Source organism: Mauremys mutica, chromosome 1, assembly GCF_020497125.1.
Source record: "Mauremys mutica isolate MM-2020 ecotype Southern chromosome 1, ASM2049712v1, whole genome shotgun sequence".
In the NCBI taxonomy this organism is placed as follows: Eukaryota; Metazoa; Chordata; order Testudines; family Geoemydidae; genus Mauremys; species Mauremys mutica.
In genome coordinates this window covers 123,167,795-123,187,963 of record NC_059072.1, presented here as the reverse complement: position 1 = coordinate 123,187,963, position 20,169 = coordinate 123,167,795, and the positions used below count along the sequence as shown (strand labels likewise).

At 45.7% G+C, this 20,169-nt stretch overlaps 1 protein-coding gene across 2 annotated transcripts in view; it reads left to right on the top strand.

Moving 5' to 3' along the window:
* Nucleotides 1-20,169, top strand: part of ITPR2 (inositol 1,4,5-trisphosphate receptor type 2) — a 340,900-nt gene that overhangs the window by 174,317 nt on the left and 146,414 nt on the right. For both annotated transcript variants that reach the window (XM_044993884.1, XM_044993892.1), the window contains exons 33-34: nucleotides 4,408-4,536; nucleotides 5,164-5,284. In XM_044993884.1, coding sequence (XP_044849819.1) covers nucleotides 4,408-4,536; nucleotides 5,164-5,284 — 250 coding nt within the window. The remainder of the gene's footprint in view (nucleotides 1-4,407; nucleotides 4,537-5,163; nucleotides 5,285-20,169) is intronic.

The following is a 20,169-nucleotide window of genomic DNA, read 5'->3' as shown; positions in this document are numbered from 1 at the left end:
TCACAAATATCCATCATTCCCTTTCTGAACATTTTCCTAGCTTCCTACCCCAAAAATGGCTTGGCTGCAAACACCAGGTATCTGGCTGATTTGGACGGGGGCCTCTGGGTGTTACTGGGGGAGAGCTGGGGGGTCACAAAGACCTGTGTCACGTTTATAACATTGACTCTGTACATTATTTAAACTGCCCTTCTGCTGAGCCCTGGCTCTGCGGCAAGGGCTGCTCTGCAGAGGAAGAGGTGGGGCCCTGGATCGGGTGGGATGTGGCACAGAATTGTTTGCAGAAAAGATGCATCTCTCCACATGCTTAAAGATTCCAGGGCTACTCTGCAGTTGCTAGGGATTTACACACCTGGGCAGAAGAGAAAATACATCCCACAGACAATATCTCAGATTTACGCTGTGGGCAGTACCAGTACAGAGTAGTCCCCTTTGGCGTCTCATTGGCTCTCAGAATATTCTCCAAGGTCCTCTCTGTAGTGGCGGCCTACCTACACTCCCATGATCTACCCTTACCTGGACAAATGTCTCCTCATGATGTGCTCCTTCGACAAAGCTCTGTGAGTTACCCAAATGACTGTGGACTTGTTCAGAAGCTTGCACCTACAAATCACGTACAAAAATCGACATTAACCCTGGTACAGAGATTAGAATTCATAGGAGCTGATTTCAACTCTGTACAAGTGAGAGTGCTGCTTCCACAACAGATTCCTCAATCTTTCCACACTCATAGAGACAGTGCAAGCCCACCATTGAATGTCAGCCAGACATTGCCTTCAGCTTCTAGGGCACATGGCTGCAGGCACATTTGTGATGGCTCATGCCAGACTTCGCATAAGTCATGGTTCAGCTTGGTTTACAGGCCGAACAATGACAGCCTAGACAAACCACTGTTGCTACCCACCGAGGTCATACAACCCTTGACATGGTAGAAGGACCCAGAAATTGTCTGGACAGTGATTCGGTTCACACAGCCTCCTTTGTCACTACTCCTCACCACCGACATATCTCTCATAGGGTGGGAAGCACATCTCAACAGCCTCACAGTACAGGGCAAATGGTCACCCTACGAGGTGTCTTCAGATCAACCTCCTTGAACTAAGAGTGGTCAGGAATGTGTGCACTCACTTCCTTCTGCTGATCGGAGGCACACACACAAAGGTCATGATAAACAACATAGCGTTCATGTGCTACGTAAATCATCAAGGGAGCACCAGATCACCCTCCCTTTGCGTGGAAGCACTAAAGCTGTGGAACTGGTGCATTTCCCTCAGCGTTACAGTATTAGCAGCCTACCTACCGGAAGTGCACAACACGACAGCAGTCACAATTTCCCACATGACCACAAGTGGGAGTTGGACTCAGTGATACTCCATGACATAGTCCTTGTCCCCCACAATGATGGGGGACACTGATGATAGACTTGTTTGCCATGTACCTGAACAAGAAATGCCTATGATACTGCTTGAGAGCAGACCTCAGACAGCACTGCTTAGGGGACGCTTTCCTTCTCTCATGGGACAAGGGACTTTACACCTTTTCCCCCATTTCCTCTCACACTGAAAGTCATATTGAAAATAAAAAGAGAGAGAGCAAACGTCATATTGATTGCTCCTACCTGGCTAAGACAGAGGTGGTACCATTACCTGTCACAATTGGCAACGTGTCCACCAATCCCTCTTCAACTCGCTTCTTAACTCCTCTCGCAGAATGAAGGTGCACTCTCTATCTCAACCCATAGATACTGCGGCTCAAGGCCTGGCTCTTTTGTGGTTCCAACATGTAGAGAGATCCTGCTCTGAGGAGGTACAGGAAGTATTACTACACAACAAGAAACGGACTATCTGTCGTACTGACTTACAAAAGTGGATCAGGTTTGGTACCATTCCAGACATATTACCCCGGCATCTGCTACTCTACCACTAGTCTTAGACTATCTACTGACTCTTAAGAAATCAGAACTATCTATTAACTCGCTCAGGGTATATTTTAGTGGCAATAGCGACTTTTCACCAACAAACAGAAGGGTATTCAGTCCACTTGCACCCAACTACAAAGAGGTTCCTTAAAGGCATAGCAAACCTCTTTCCCCAACCCGGACATCCTACCTCACCATGGGACCTGAATTTAATATTAAAAAGACTGACCAGACCATACTTCAAACCCATGGCCACTTGTTCACTCATGCAACTATCAGTGAAGATGGCGTTTCTGGTCACCATCACCTCAGCAAGAAGGATTGGGGAGATAGCAGCTCTTATGACACCCCCCTCCCATTTACCATGCTCTTTCCTGTCAAGGTTATGCTAAGACCACACCAGAAATTCATCCCTAAGGTGACTTCGGCCTTTCACATGAATCAACTCATTCACCTCCTGACCTTTTATCTTAAACCTCACCAGGATAATAGGGAAGTCATTCTACACACACTAGATGTAAGGAGAGCCCTGGCCTTCTTCTTGGACAGGACAAAGGCTTTTAGAAAATCTCCTAGGCTTTTCTTCTCCACTGCGGATAGGTCTGAAGGTGCAGTGACATCAGCCCAGAGACTCTCTGAATGTGTCGCGAGTTGAATCAGGCACTGTTGTGAGGCTCGCAATTTAGTACCTCCATGTACAATCTGTTATCGGTACCCACTCCACAAGATTGGTTTCCTCCTTGGTCACCTTCTTCAAGGATGTCCCCATCCCGGAAATCTTCAGAGCAGCTACTTGGGCATCTGTGCATACCTTTATAGAACACTATGCCATCACGATGCCGATGCTAGATTTGACTCCGCAGTATTATTGTCCATAGTAGACTCAACTCCAAAGCGCCAGCCTTCCATGGGGGATACTGCTCTGGAGTCACCTAGAGTGGAGCACCCATTGGGATGCTGCTTGAAGAAGTTACTCACCTTGTTCAGTAAAGATGGGTCTTCGAGATGTGTCCTGCTATGGGTGCTCCATGACCCACCCTCGTCCCCTCTACTTCTGAGTTCTTATCATGGATTCTGCAATAGAGAAGGAACTGAGGAGAGTTCGCTTGCGCAATGCTGGTTAGCCTTGTGGCAGAGCAAAGGGAGAAATAGCGCATGTTCAGACTGAACGGATGCTGCTACCAAAGTTCTCTGATCAGTAGTAAAAGGATGCAATCATATATACATACAGTGGAGCACCCATAGGGGGACACATTTTAAAGAACCATTGTTACTGCACAAGGTAAGTGACTTGTTCATCTCCCAGCAATGACTGGTGCTGTTTGAGGTCTCCATAAACTTCTTTTAAACACTTCTGACTATATTGCCAGAGTTTCTGGCTTATAAGGTTCATGTGCCACTACAGTACTGCATAATCAGAAGGATGGATGGCCTGACCTGGGATACAGGTCTTTATGCTCTTTCTGGCCCTGCCAATGAGTTTTTTCTCTGTGAGAGTGAGCAAATCACTTTCTCTCTCTGTTCTTCAGTTCCCTAGCTATAAAATCTCCTCTCCCACAAAAAAAAATCCTCAGTTTTTTTTTACCATAATAAATGTATGCAGCATAAAATGATGGATGTTGTCTTCTAGGATGCTGTACAGAAGTTGAATCATTCCACATTCTTTTACAGCCCATTAATTGGCCTTAAGAAGTATTTCAGTTCAGCTCCAACCCTCTCCCAATGTCCTCCTCTCCCCTCTGCTCCTTCCTTCCTTTTTGAACATGTCTTACACTTAACACCGTGACATGATGAATCTACCATGTAGCTCACCTGGCAGAGTGGGTGGGTCTTTGACTGTTTTTGCAGGTTGTTACTATGGAGGCTGCTGCTGGCCTCTGCTGACTGAACAGATGGAATTTTGCTTTTATGTCATGTCTGTGCTCACTTCCTACTTGTCCTTTTTTGTTTGGTTGTTTGGTTTTGGTTTTTAAAACTCTCTTCCTTTGAAGGAGCTCCATCTTTCCCATCTGGCTGTAATAATTGAAACCAGCTCCAAATTCAGCACCACTGATCTTTCTCACTCTTCTAATATAGGGTTATCTTTCCATCTCTCTCTAAAGTCTCCTCCAACCCACCTGGAGGAATGATCCTTTTTCCTCTTAGTCTGTCTAGATATGTAAGGTGGCATGTGATGTGTGGGCTTACAGGAATGACCAGTGTTATCCAACAAACTCCTTTGTTTCATGGTGAGGGGAAGAGTAGCCAGCTCAACTAGAGGATCTAGTTCAGGAAAGGTAGGGATCAGGAGGGAGTGGAGCAGCCAGGAACAAAGATAATTAAATAGAATACAACTTGACCACAAGGTAGGTATCTTGATTATATATGTTTAATATAAAAATTAACATTTTTGAAAAAGGATTAAATATCAATACTGTGTGTGTGTTTATCTTTTAAAATGTTAAAAGATCACAGGTAAACAAAAACTAATATTTTCTTTTTCATTGTAGGTTTGCAACACAACTACAGACCGGAAACATGCAGACACATCTTTGGAGAAGTATGTCACTGAACCAGTAATGAACATTGTGAGTGGCTTCTTCAGTTCTCCATTTTCAGATAACAGCACCAGCCTCCAGGTAAGAACAAGGGAGACTACAACAAATATGTAATTCAGATCATTAATGAGTCGTCTTCCACTCGCTGGAGGGGAGTGCTGCAACTTTCTTTCCTTCTTTATTTCCTCTCCCACTCCTCATGATTCGCACTAACAGTGTAATGCCTCCTGTAAATATGCCCTTGACAAATCGTACTCCTGATGACCCTGATCCAGCAAAGGACTCTTTCTCCACAGAGCTTCACATCTGGCTTTTGTGACTTCATTGGGCCTTTGCATGACTATCTCTTTGCAAGATCGAGGAACTTTTGTTTGTGCTTCTAAAAGAGGAAATCTTTGTGGCCCAAGTTGGAAAGTTTCCCATGTGTTTGGGACCCAAGAAATCTCTCCATTTTTTTCTGCAGTATTCTATTTTGTTTAATATCAATGGGAATTTTGATTGAGTAAGGACTGCATGGCTTGACACTCTATAAGAATGCTAAACTAGTTTATTTTGCATCCTGTACTGAAGAGTGACGATGGTTTAATTGAGTTCTAATTGGAGTATAGAGGCTAAAAGTCATGCATGTAATTTATGTGGCGCATAACTTAGGGTAATTGTAAGGATGATTTTAAGTCTAAAATTAGCTGTTTACCTTTTTGTTTTCAGACACATCAGCCAGTTTTTATCCAACTGCTTCAGTCTGCTTTTAGAATTTACAACTGTACCTGGCCAAACCCTGCACAGAAAGCCTCGGTGGAGTCATGTATCAAAACTTTGGCCGAAGTGGGTATGTGCCAAATTTTTATTTAATTATTCTTTACTGTGTTTTAAATAAGCCTGAGTTGGATCCATCCATTATTTTTTGGGTTGTAGCATCCTGGAAATCAAGGCACTGATAATACTAGAAAATTGTGTTATTATTTCATAAGAACAGCCATACTGGGTCAGACCACAGATCCATCTAGCCCAGTATCCTATTTTCTGACAGTGGCCAATGCCAGGTGCTCCAGAGGGAATGAACAGAACAGGTAATCATCAAGTGATCCATACCCTGTTGCCCATTCCTAGCTTCTGGCAAACAGAGGCTGGGGACACCATCCCTGCCCATCCTGGCTAATAGCCATTGATGCACATGTCCTCCATGAATTTCACAATGTAAGCCTCAGAAGCTCTGACTTTCAAGTCTCATTTCTTCCCTCACTTATACCCCATTTGAATCTGTCCCATTCAATGGGGTTGTTCAAGTGAATGGTAGTGTTCAGTGATGTAAGTGAAAGTAGAATCGGACTCCAAGCAGGTGGTATTCATCTACGCTCTGGGCTAGCGCGACCTAGGAGGTCCCCTAGGGCGCTAACATTTGGGGGGCGGCGACCGCGGCGGCCAGATCTTCAGCCGCCCTGGTCGTTGGTGGTAGGACCTTCCGCTGCCTATGTTGGGGCAGCATTTCAGGGGTGGGACCTTCCGCCGCCTCTGTTGGGGGCCGCATTTTGGGGGCACCAAAAAAACTGGCGGTGCTCCTGTCTACGCTAATACATTATGACATAATCTTCTCATATAGAAATGATCTTAAACTGTGTCAGATCATAGGCATTCATAATCATTAAGGCCCTACCAAATTCATGGCCATGAAAAATGCATCATGGATCGTCTCCCCACCTGGCAAAATCTGGTCTTTTGTGTGCTTTTATCCTCTACCATACAGATTTCATGGGGGAGACCAGCATTTCTCAAATTGGGGGGTCCTGACCCAAAAGGGAGTTGCAGAAGGCTCACAAGGTTATTTTAGGGGGGTAGCAGTATTGCCACCCTTACTTCTGCGCTGCCTTCAGAGCTGGCCAGCCGGGGAGCGGCGGCTGTTAGCCGGGCATCCAGCTCTGAAGGCAGCACCCCACCAGCAGCGTAGAAGTAAGGGTGGCAATACTGTACCATGCCACCTTTACTTCTGCACTGCTGCTGACAGCGACTCTGCCTTCAGAGCTTGGCTCCCAGCCAGCAGCCGCTGCTCTCCACCTGCCAAGCTCTGAAGGCAACTCCACCACCAGGAGCAACGCAGAAGTAAGGGTAGCAGTACTGCAAACCCCACTCCCTACAATAACCTTGAGACCTTCCCACAACTCCTTTTTGGGTCAGGACTCCTACAATTACAACACTCTGTGAAATTTCAGATTTAAAGAGCTGAAATTGTGAAATTTATGATTTTTAAAACCCAATGACCATTAAATTGACCAAAATGGACAGGAATTTGGTAGGGCCTTAATAATCATTGTAGACTCCATTCTGTGGTGAGGCACAGCCCATAGTAGTAGATGATGTATAGCTGTATCATTCTTGGAAACATCCCAGGGGAGGAATTGTGGACCAATCAACCAACATTCCCTCCTTTGTTCCCCTTTGCTCCTGGGAGATGTTAAGTTATTGCTCGCCTGACTCTCATGCTAGCTCAGTTGTTCTGGCCAGTGAGTTGAAACCAAACCCTGAACTTCCCTGATCGCTCTTTACTCTCTTGCTCAGGGAAAGGAATAAGCAGGTGCCCTTACTTACCCTTTCACAACCCTGGTCCAGGTAGCCTGCCTAAACGTATACAGTGGATTCTTACTGCTCTGCCTGTACACATACTCCAAATCAGAATTTGGTCCTTAAGTCAACTACATAATTTAGTAGTACTGAGGCAGAATTCATTAACGGCTAGAGTATTCAGCCCTTACTCACTTTGAAACCAATGGGACTACTTGTGTGAATAAATGCTCACCCGCAAAAGTAGCCCCAATCTAGCCCCAAACAAGTAAATGCTCCAGAAAAAGAATCTATTAAACAATTAATCCGTAACAATTAGAAATTTTAAAAGGATTTAAAATATCATGTTGTCTGTGTCAAAGGAGAAGACTTTAAATTTTCTTCTGTAGGAGTTTAATCCTAAAGAAGAACTTTCACAGCTATTTAGCTAACATTGGCAAAGGTTCAGTTTTAGGATTCAATTTCCACAAAAAACATTATTTTAAAATCTTTTACTTTGTCACGGAAAAGATGATTTGATGGAGATATTTTCTAAAAATGAGCCATTTTGATTGACATTTTCCAAACTCTCTCTATTTTGAAATCTGTTCAGCCAAAGCAAGCCCAATCAGTGCTGTTATTCTAACCCCATTTTGTGGCACTACACACTTTGAGTAGTTTTGAAAGCAGCTAGACAACTTGTGGACAACATGAATAAGAAGGGAAGGGAGGGACAGACTCATGATGTTAGAAGCTTGATGGATATAGTTGCTTTAATTTTTTTTTAAAGTTATAGTAAATAACCCCACCACTCTGAGATGGTCTCTTGGACATTTGCTGCGTCTGTAACATTGCAACAACTGACTCTAAATTTAGATTTCAGATTTATTTTACAGTAGTTTCATTTAATGCTTTTGCCAAAGCATCTCATTAACATTTTTGTGTGAATTAGTCTAGCAATTTAGCAGCGTACAATTTTTATTTGTTGTGCAAACTGGTTTAATTATGGATCCATCTGGCAGGAGAACTTAAAAAGTTGAAGATTTTCTTTGTTCCTTATCCCACTGATTTTACAGCTTCAAGTAAAGGACCCAGTCCTACAAACCCTTAACTCCTATGACTAATACTCACTCCTGGCAATAGCCATTCTCTGCTCCCCTTCTGCACTCCTGGTATAGGCCATCAGAAAATTACCACCTTTGGGAACTAGGAGCAAACAGGGAAGGAACTAGGGGGTTGAAGGATTTTTTGTGTCATGATGTCCCCTCGTGGATTAGTGTGTTACCAGTTCAGATCTGTACCTAAAGTCAAAATCCAGCCCACTTAAGTCAGTGTGCCACTTCATATCTACATGGGTACATAAAAGATTTAGTGTTCTCTTGTCTGTGGCTCTCTTTTTTGTTTTTTCCGGGAAGGCTTATGTGCTGCAAGTAGCAGATGTGAAGTTGACCTTGAGTTTTCTTCAAATTGGTGGATTTTTTCCATATCTTGTGGAGTTCCTACATTCCTCTATTGTACTGTAATCTATTGTATTCCGTTTTCTCATATATCTTGTATTGCATGGAGATATTTAAAATAACCTGTTAGATTGTGCTGTTCTAAACTGTAAATCCAATAAAACAGAGGGCCAGATTTGAGCTAACCCTTGCATTGGTACATGAGGGAGAGGAGAATGGCTCAAAGAACCTCCCTCATACTTTGGCTTCTCACACGTGTGCTGACTGCATCTAAAGCCCTTGGAAACCTTCAAGGGCAATGGATGCTCAAGGCTAGCTTCACCCAAAGGGGTGGGGAAGAGATGAAGCCATGGCTCCTACTACTACTGTGGAGTAGAGCTGGGCTGCCACCGAGGGGCCTCACACTGTATCCTTCTTGGGGGCTTCCTTAAGCATAATCCCTCCTGCAGCTCCTACTAGGGCAGGGAATCTCTGTACTACCTTGTACTTAGGGTAGGGGTCAGCAACGTGCAGCCCCAGAGCTTCATGTGGCTCTTAGGTTGCCCCCCTTGCAGGCAGCTGTTTTTTTAGGGGGTGCGAGGTACAAGCTCTGGCTGGGAGGCGCTTACCACAGGTGGCTCCTGGCCGGCAGCACTGCAGGGCTCTGGCCCCATGCCACTCCTGGAAGTGGCTGGCTGCTGGCATGTCTCTGTGTGCCCCGTGGGGGGAAAGGGAGCAGCAGGTCTCTGTGTGCTGCCCGTGCCCGCAAGCACCTCCCCCCCGCACCTCCCATAGGCCAGGAACTGGCCAATGGGAGCTGTGATGATGGTGCTGGGGGCAGCATGCGGAGCTGCCCCCCGCCAGGGGCACGCAGAGACATGCCCAGCAGCCAGCCGCTTCTGGGAGCAGCGTGGGGCCAGGTCAGGCAGGCAGCCTGCCTGAGCACTGCTGTACCACTGGGCAGGAGCCACCTGTGGTAAGCGCCTTCCAGCCAGAGCCAGCACCTAGCACTCCCTCCCGCATCCCTACCGCCTACCCCAGGTCAGAACCCCCTCCTGCACCCAAACTCCTTTCCAGACCCCCCACCTCCTCCTGCATCCCAATCCTGTGCCCTAGGCCGGAGTCCCCTCTTGTTTATAGTCATATTCAAATGGCAAAAGTCGCATTAAAAGTATTGGTGAGTAGTAATAACTTTAATATGTTCAATCATTATTCGTTGATAAATTCTAACTCTACAAGTAGCTTTGCGTGTGGCTTTGATGTGGCTCTCGAAATATTTTGGTCAAAGACAAAAACAAAAAAAGGCTCTTCTTCTTTGAAAGCTTACCAACCCCTGACTTAGGGCCATGTGTCAGGGGCAGAGTCTGGCGATGATGTGCCAATTTCCCAATCTGCAGGGACATAGTATTTGGGGATTTAAAATATGCATGAAAGCGTTTGTTGTTGTTGTTTGTTGTTATCTTGCTGTATTTGCTCTCCTAAAAGATTGTGATGGATGAGGAGGAGTTTTGATGAGGAGTAAACAAGTGAAAGCAAAGGTGGGGAAAAATTAGAGCTTTCCGCTAATAGCTCTGTATATACATTTAGCTAAGATTTAAACCTGGTGTTGTGTGCAGAGTTTGTAGACATGGTGCTAAATCCTGCTGGCCTTTGAGTCTGATTCTACGCTCACTGAAGCTCACACTGCCAAATTGAAAGCTGTAGGTTTGCATGAGGGTAGCTGAAGACAGAACTTGGCCTGTTGGAGAAGGACTAGCTGTGTAAGTAAGGGAAACTAAGTGAGCCAAATTCTGCCTTTACATAATTGCTATACAGTCCCGTTGAAGACAGTGCAGCAAATCCTACATACTTTACTCATGTGTATAGTCCCATTGATGTCAAGTACCCATGTAAGTTAAGGATTTGGCCCACTGGGGTTGCACAGGGTCACTGCAGTATTTAGCTAAGCATAGCCAGATTTTTCAACTGCTCAGCACCCACAATTGAAGCCAAATATTCAGAAGAACTCAGCATTTACTTAGGCACCTTCATAATATTTGGTACTCAGAAGTGTCCATTGTGGTGCTTATTTTGTTGCCTAGATAGGAGCTTGAACTCTTTAGGAAAATCCGCCCCCAGATGCAGTTGTTGAGCATGTTTGAAAATCTGATCCCTAGTGATAATGTATATTGTACTCCTTTTCCTGTATGCTGCTCCATCAAGCACAAAATTTTGCTGCATGTCCACATGAAGAGATAAGATAAAGATTTCTTTGTTAATACAAATAGCCGTACCAGGCTTGACTTTAGGCTAGATATGTGAGCACTCTCCTATCTTTTTTTTTAAATTGAGTGTTTGACCGTTTCAATGTCAGGACCTTCATGTTTCACAGTATGGTTTTTCTGAAAATTCTGAAAAGATTTTGCCTATTTCAGACCAAAGGTGTATTGGGCGGATTTATAGCAGGGACCAGAAGTTTTTGCTGGAAAGTAAATGTAGTGTAGCGTTGAATGAACAAACATAATTTTTCTTTATTTCCTTTTGTGGTAGCTCTGGGTTCAGAAATGAATCACAGCAGGTACAAAGATCATACACAGAGTTTCTAGGATATCAAAGATCCATGTGATAATACCCTTTTAAAAGCCCTGTTTCAGAGTAAGTTTAAGAAATGTACATTCTGCTCAGTGCTGGCAGGTGGATGTAAGTATTGCCTTAAGAGTTTAAGATCATTACATCTGTCATCTTATGAGCACTGCGGGAATGTATGTGATCTTCCAGGGTAACAAAAGGCAAGGTGCAAAAGCTAATTTCTTATTGTCCTAAGACTTCAACAACTCTTGACTACCAGGGAAAAACTTCAGAAGAGTTTCAGGCTTCACTTGCTACTTTTGTCTCCAGCCAGATTTACCTGCCTTCAGTTCAGAAAGGAGCTGTAGGGACTTATCTCCTTTTGCAGACCTTTCTCAGGCTCTACGCTTCTCACCACTGATACTTTGTGTGCGCTTCTTAATGCTGCCTGTCTTTAGCCATCTGTCCATATTTCACTGTTACGTACAGATATAATGCAACATATACAACCAAAACCCACCTAAGTTTTGAGGTCAGTTAGACTGGACAGTTGCTGGGCAACTGAACCCGCTCTGCACAGTGACTGGAGGTGAGGGCTCTGTGTATCTGTGTTCTCATTGGCACATCTTGAAGTAAATTAACTACTGTATTTTATATAACAAATTCCTACACAGTTTTAAAGCTTCGTCCGAGTAGACTATTATGGGTATGCATACCACAGTTTGGGAACACCTGCCCTAAAAAATCTGCAGGGCTTGAGGCCAGTCCTGACTTTGCCAAAAAAAAACCCAATAAACCCCAAACAAAAAATCTTGTGAAATATCCAGTTTTCCATGGGGTAACATTGCAAGATGTCACCCATCCTTACCTCAAAGGGACTAGGCAGTAAGCAGCCTGTCATAGGTTTGTTCCCCACTTTGAACTTTAGCGTCCAAAAGGTGGGGACCTGCATGCACCCTTCTAAGCTTAAATTCTAGCTTAGATCTGATAGCGCTGCCACCAACCAAAAATATAGTGTTTTGGTACACTTTCCATTCCTCCCAAACCTTCCCTGGGAAATCCAAGACCCAAACCCCTTGGGTCTTAACACAAAGAGAAATAAACCATTCCCCCACCTTCCCCCCCCCCCCCCCGACTTTCCCTCCCTCGGTCCTCTGGAGAGACTACACTGATTCAAACTCCTTGAATCTAAAACAAAGAGGGATTCACCTTCCCCCCTCCTCTCTCCCCCCCACCTATCCCTGGTGAGTCAGACTAATCCCCTGGAGTCTCAAACAAGGGGAAAAATCAATCAGGTTCTTAAAAAGAAAGGCTTTTATTAAAAGAAAGAAAATAAAATAAAAACTAACTCTGTAACACCAGGATGGAAAATATTACAGGGTCTAGCTTATAAAAACTAAAGGGACTCCCCCCCCCCCAGCATAAGTACAAGTTACAGCAAAGAGGTAAAATATCCTTCCAGCAAAATACACATTTGCAAATACAGAAAACAAATAAAAGACTAATCTGCCTTTTAATTAATACTCACTATATTGAATAGAAGAGACTATTTTAGGAAGCTTGGAGAGCCTGGGTGTAGGTCTGGCCCCTCTTAGATCCAAGAGAGAACGGACAACAACACAAAAAGCACAAACAAACACTTCCCTCCACCGAGATTTTAAAGTATCTTGCCCCCTGATTGGTCCTCTGGTCAGGTGTTAGCCAGGTTCACTGAGCTTGTTAACCCTTTACAGGTAAAAGAGACCTTAACCCTTAACTATCTGTTTATGACACAACCACTTTCTGGTTACTGTTTTCTCATGTTCCACAATCCAGTCGTGTGCCGATTTACTCAGGTAAAGAAAAGCATGTCTGGGTAATAGAGCCCAATCCTGCTCCCATGGAACTCAGTGGCAAAACCCATATTGATTCAATGGTGTGGGATCAGACTCTTAGTTTCCAAGCTAACCAATGTTCCAGGGTCCCTTTCAAATAGCCGGCATTGCTGCTGTTAAGTAATGACTGTTAGTGCATCATACTCCAACACATGTTTTTTCTGCTGCTACAAGATCAAAGAACTGCAATATATTGAATTACATTCTGGCTAAACCTGAATATATTATCCCCATTTTCTATAAAGTATCTATTACTTCTGTATTTCTCCACCTGCAAGGAATCAAAGATATTGGCTCTAGAGGCTTTTTGTACAGCAATTTTACATTGCACACAGGATGTCTGCTAATCTATTTATAAAAGTCCTTCTTATGGCTTTTTATTGTAAAGGTTTTACTTATGCCATATTCCTTGTATGCATTTTGTCTACATCTCGGATAGAGAACGCGGTGTAAGGACCTTTCAGTAGCAGGAGCATGACTTTACCATTACCATCGTGACTGAAATAAATGGGATTACTCACACAAGTAAGCAGTGGCAGGATCAGTCCCTACATTTTATTGCTTCACAATAGCGGAGGTCAAACAAATCTTTTGGTCTGTTTCTTTAGGACTTCCAAGCCAAGTGATATCAGTCATTACCAACTCAGATTCTAGGAGAGGGGTCGGCAATCTTTCAGAAGTGGTGTGCCAAGTCTTCATTTATTCACTCTAATTTAAGGTTTCATGTGCCAGTAATACATTTTAACGTTTTTAGAAGGTCTCTCTCTATAAGTCTATAAACTATTGCTGTGTGTAAAGTAAACACATTTTTAAAAATGTTTAAGAAGTTTCATTTAAAATTAAATTAAAATGCAGATCTTGTGAGTTTAGTGTGGTGGTTCTTCACCTGGGGTGCACGCACACCCTGGGGCAGGGCCGGTGCAAGGATATTTTGCGCCCTAGGCGAAACTTCCACCTTGCACGCCTGCTCGCCCCCTCCCCCCACCCCTGCACATCAGTTAATTGAGGGGCAAATCCCAAGGAGCCTTTATAGACCCCAGGGGCCAGCCATGCCCAGGGGCTGCTCCCCAGACCAGGTTCCCCCCTCCTCACCCCAGTGGCCCCTGTCCCAAGTCCACTCACTGGCTTTGCCGGGCTTGGGCCACTGCAGCAGCTCGGCAGGGAGGAGCTGCCTTCCAGAGGCACCAGAGAGCCAGAGCATCTCGCTTGCGGCTGCAGCAAGCCCCAGCCATGGAGGAGCCGGCATGGTGCAGGGGGACAGCAGCCCTGCAAAGGTGGCGGTGCCGCTAGCGGGGAGCAGCCGTGACCCTCCCGCCCCTCCTGCCCAGGCTGCAGCCCAGCACCCACCTAGGGTTACCATATTTCAACAATCAAAAAGAGGGGAGAGCCCTGCCCTAGCCCTGGGCCCATCCACTCCCTCCCACTTCCCACCCCAACTGCCCCCATCAGAACCCCCCCCTTGTCCCCTGGCTGCCCCCTCCTGAGATCCCTGCCCCTAACTGCCCCCCAGAACCCTACCCCCTACCTAAGCCTCTCTGCTCCTTGTCCCCTGGCTGCCCCCTCCTGAGATCCCTGCCCCTAACTGCCCCCCAGAACCCTACCCCCTACCTAAGCCTCTCTGCTCCTTGTCCCCTTACTGCCCCCTCCTGAGACCCCCCCCAGCTGCCCCCCTAGGACCCTACCCCCTACCTGTCCCCTGACTGCCCCAACCCTTATCCACCCCCCTCACTCCCAGACAGATCTCCGGGGACTCCCACGCCCCATCCAACTGCTCCCCACCCCCTGAAAGGACCCCCAGAACTCCCAACCCATCGAACCCTCCCCCTGCTCCCTGACTGCCCCCCGGGACTCCCCTTACCATGCCCATGCCAGTCAGACGCTGGCTCCATGTGGAGGCAAAACTCCACGTGGAGTGCTGGCAGCGGGAGGGGGGTGCGGGGGGGCAGGGGTGGCGGCTCACACTTCCGGGAGCCGCAGACCCCGAGCGCAGTGAGGGGGAAGCCGGGGTGGTGGGGGGCTCCTGCAGTGGATGCATGCGGGCGGTGGGCCTCATGCACTCCCCGGCTCCCCCCTCGCCACGCTCGGGCTCGGGCTCTGCAGCTCCCAGGAATGTGAGCCGCTGCTGCCACCCCTCCCGCAGCAGGCGCAGGGCCCCAAGCCCCAACAGCTCACACTCCCGGGAGCCGCAGAACCCAAGCGCGGTGAGGGGGGAGCTAGGGGGCGCGCGTGCCGCTGGACTGGGGTCCCGGCCGCCAGCCCTGCTCAGCTTCCTGCCAGCTGAGTGAACGGAACCCCAGGCTGGCAGACGCTGAGCAGGGCTGGCAGCCGGGACCCTAGACCGGCAGCCTTGTGCCAGGCAAAATTGGCTCACGTGCCACCTTTGGCACGCATGCCGTAGGTTGCCGACTCCTGTTCTAGGACAATAGGTGATAAGATGCTGTAGAATTCCAATTCCCATCCTATTGGAGCAGTGGATGCTAATTATAAGAATTCTATTTCAGCTCACTGCTATGCCACTATAATGGTGTATAGAATCTGGGGAAAACCTGCAAGGTTTGCATACATGTGCTGTAAGGTGTTTTCCTTCTACCATAAAAAGTTACAAATAGGGAACATTAAACTTGGAATCTAGGCTCAATATTAGTCTCTTTTTTGAAATGATTATTTGTGTGTTAATACCCATACAGATGGACTGTCCTAAAATAATTCCTTCACCTCAGCAGACTTCATTTTACTTCCCACTTTAGTTTTTCACAAAATGGAGAAGGAAGAAAACTCGTCTTCCATTTTCATTTTTTTTTAGTTCAAACTAAATTATTATAATATTGTTACATTTCTGACAGCAGGGAGAATACATTTCAGACAAAGCACATATTTTATTCTATTTTAACTGTTTGTGTTTCCCTAATTGCAAGAAAAATTCAATGATGATCTTTTTGTGGAATGATAAATATTTTAACTTAAGTTTTCAGCTGGAAGAAAAATATATGTGCTGCCAATGAAAGGTACCAGATTGGCAGCCTTGTGCCTTGTCTACACAAAGCTTTTATTTCCTGTAAGACTTCCTGCCGTTGCTACCATCAATGTCTTTCCAACCAAATTTATTTATTAAGCAGTCAATAAATGATTAAGGAGCTGGCGGGACTGATTTATGAAGCGAGATTAATTGAACTAAATATGTATTGCTCAGTTAAGTGGCAACAGGGCTGGGTGGGTGAACACAGTAGCTGTCTGTTTACACCCCGTAGGTACTGGTAATGAGGGAGCGGGATTGTTTAGGGTGGTACAAGGGGGCATAATTATTGTAAAAGATAATGGGATAAAAACCTCCTAGCAGTGAGAGTTTTTAGTCTGAGGAATAATCTTCCTAGGGAAGTCAATGGTGAGAGCGCCGTCCATGGAAATTCTGAAAATTAAATTGGACGTAGACGTAGACAAGATGGTGTAGTTGAAGAACAATCCTTCACCAGCAGGGGAATGGAATAGATGTCCTACTGTAATAGGCCTGGTCTAATTCCAATTTCTATGGTTCTGTGAAAGAACCTACATGTACATATTATTTTTCAAATATAAACACCCGGCTTCCAGGCCAGGTTTAGCCCTGTTGCTAGTGAGTACAGAGTGTTCTTTTGACTTCAAAAACAACAAGGAGTCCAGTGGCACCTTAAAGACTAATAGATTTATTTGGGCAAAAGCTTTCGTGGGTAAAAAAAACCCCTCACTTTGACCACCTGCACATGGGACCTGAATTTAGCTATTGCTTATAATGAATGTAATGCTCACTCTTTATTTTGGGTCCCATTCTGCCTATATACCCAAGCAGTTTGCACATTGAAGAGAGCAGAGAAACTGATGCATTGAGTTCACAAGAAACCATTCCAGAATTTTTACATATTGGCCTAGCTAAATGCATTGTCAGCATCACTTTTTTCAGCTGGCATCATTTACTCATTGGTCTTGGTGCTGGACTGTGTGTGTTGCTAGTGGGAATGTGTGTGCACTGGTGGAGGGGGTCTCAACCTTCTTCTTTCTCAGGCCCCACCCCGCCCTGCTATAAAAACTCCACAGCCCACCAGTGCCACAGTAATTGGTTTTCTGCATATAAAAGCCAGGCTGGAGTTAGGGCAGGGCAGTTGCCTGGGGTCCCATGCCACAGGGTCCCCCCATGAAGCTACATTGGTCAGGATTTGGCTTCAGCCCTGGGTGGCAGGGCTCAGGGCCCCGGACTTCAGCCCCATGCGGTGGGGCTTTGGCTTTCTGCCCTGGGTCCCAGCTAGTCTAACACTGGCCGTGCTTGGAGGTCCACCTGAAACCTGCTTGCAGCTCCCCAAGGGACCCTGATAGAGAACCACTCTGCTAGTGGGAGTATATGTGTGTGCACCAGCCTGGGATCTAGTCACATCTCTTTTTCCCAGCAAACCATGCTTCCTCAGACAGTGAGGCACACCTCGAGTTATTAGAGGTGAAATTCAGCCTGGTGCAGAAGTGGGACTGAGATGGTATATAGGCCTATACTGACCATCTGCATGAGTGAATTGCACTCTAGATGAGCATATGTTCTAGTCCCCTGTGGTGGGATTGTGGCTGGGTAACAAGTGACATACCAAGCTGCTTGTGCAGTCACACAATCGATTGCATCCTTTCCCCGTCCTGCAAATCAGTCGCCCCAAGTGCAGGATTTAATCAGTTTCTGGCCTCATCTTCTTTTGATTTTGACCCTGGTTTGCAAGTTGTTTGTCTGTTTTCCAGAAGTGTTCCAAAGTGGAGCAAAAACAAACATGCTTTTAAATATTTTATTTTCATACTTTAAGGGAGATTGACACGTTTTGAAGAGGAAAGCTGCCTACAACACCTAAATTTAAAAATAAATATTTATGTTCACATTTGTTCGTCAGCTTTCCAAAATGTAAAAATATGTTTCATGTTGTTTTAAATAATGAAATGTGAAACAAATGAAAGATAAACTTTCTACAAGCTGCAAGGAAATAAGAAGACAAAGCCTTTGTTTATAGCTTAGATTTCAGCAGTGCCCTTTGACAATCAATGCAACTCTTAATTACAAATGGAATTATACATATAAGAACTGTTCAAAACAAAGGAGCGTTTTTTTTCTGGTTTTCTTTGTGATAGTTTTAATTAGCTGTGACTCTTTGAACAATCATAGCCCTTGACTGCTATTCAGACACTGATGGAAGTTGTTAACTTCAAATAATATCTGTGGGGATGTAGAAGTACAGGGGTTCCCGCACCACATGCTCCACTGTTAATATACTCTAAGGTATATTGGAATTCTGCATACCTAATACTTAAGTGCAAATTAGCATTATCCCATAACTTTCCAATGATTGACATGATAGGGAAAAATAATCCAGGTAGAATAACATGCCGAAACAATAACTACAAATAATGGGCAGTCATACATTGTGCTTTTCTCTTAATAACCACGTACCCCTTCTCCAAAACAAATAGAAGTTGAGAGAGCGAGTGCAAACTGGGCTGCCACGTGAAAGCAGCTTCTCTTGACATTGGCGATGAGTGGGTTGTGCAGCTGCTGGGAAATGCATTTTCCCATATTTGGCACACCACCACTTCTTAATTCCCCCAAGGCAAACTCTTTTTAAGGAAAGTGTCTACCAGAGATGCAAGTCTATTCAAGGGGAGCTGCACCTCCTGCACCAGTTTGGCTCAGCTGCCTGTGCTCCAGACGCAAGCACAAGTTAGGCATTGGGATATGCTAGTGTGGAGCCTTGCAGAGTCCTACTGAAATCAATGGGTCTCAGCACTAATAGGTCCCACTGCAGCACTGAGGATGTGGAAAGTAGAGCAATCTTGCTCTAGTCCATAATATCATTGGTTCAGTTCCATACCAGGATTTGGGTTTATTCTAAGTGCTGGCATTGTAGTATAGCACTTGGGGAGAGGGGGAGGTCCCTGTTGGTCTTCAGAGATGCATTGTTCTTGTCAACGGTAATGGGGCAATGACTCACCAGTGTGGTGCCTCCTGCTGGTCGTCCTGGGAATTAGCTCTGTCCACTCAGAAGCGCCCTCTGCAAGCCAGTGTCAGCCCCGGTGTCCCTCCCAGACCCCGGTGCCTCTTCTCTCAGGGTTCTGCCCCCTGCAGTACTCTACAGTCTTTCTGTTCCCTGGGGAACCCTCAACCCATTATCCCCATCTCGCCTCAGTCTTGGGCTACTGCCAGTCACCATCTAGCCCCCGCTCACTGAGGCGGACTGCAGTATAATTGGTAAGGAGGGTTTGGACCTGCTGCCTCTGCCTACCCTTGGGCTGCCCTCTGCAACCCCAGTACCTTTTCTGGCCTTTAGCAAGGCCTGCAGCCTGGGGGGTTTCCAGGCTGGAGCTCCCCAGCCCCTCTGGCCTTCCCCCAGCCCTGCTCCACTCTAGGTCCCCTGCTCAGCTCCCAGCAGCCAGGCCCATCCCTCTCTACCGCGAGAGAGAGAGACTGACTTAGCTCCAGCCTACCAGCCCCTTTATAGGGCCAGCTGTGGCTCGACTGGGGCATGGCCCCAGCTGAGGCTGCTTCCCCCCAATCAGCCCAGGTTTTTCTCTCAGCCCCAGCCCTCTCCAAGGCTGCTTTTACCCCTCCAGGCAGGAGCGGGGGGACCACCCCACTACACCAACATATGCCCTGATACAATAAAGCATTTAATACCTGCACAACTTTATGTATGTAGTACTTTTGAGGCTGATGCATACGCACTGAAGTCAACAGAAACACTCCCACTGACTTCAGTGGGGTTTGGATCAGGCCCAGTGGTACTTCTCGCATGATCAAAGTTGCACATGTGTTTAAATGCTTTGCTGGATCAGGAGCATGTTCTATCTCAGTAATGTGTACTAACTATGCTAGAAAACATTAATCTTATTACAAAATGCTTTGGGAATACCTTGAGTATCAAAGGAATCAAACACTTCAGAATTGCTCACTCAGGTTTTAAGTACTTACTTCAAAGGCAATGTTGGTGTAATAAGAAAAACAGGCAGCTTTTAGTTAATGGTTTATTTACCTGAAGAACCCTAGCAATTTAGAATATTTTTTCCTGTTACTCAGACATTTATTAAGGATAACACTGTGCTATGGAAATTAAGTAGTTGTAAATAAAACTAATAGTCAGCAAGGCAGTGATCCCTAACTTTTCAAGTACATGTCAGAAAATCTGCCCCCTATTGTTGCTGTGTCTACCTGACATTATTTGTTGAACCTCAAACATTCCACACTGACACTTAAAAGAATGCCACTCTGGTCCATTGCAGCAGGGAGGGATCTGTGTAACACAGACTTCCTACGTAGAAGACAGTACATC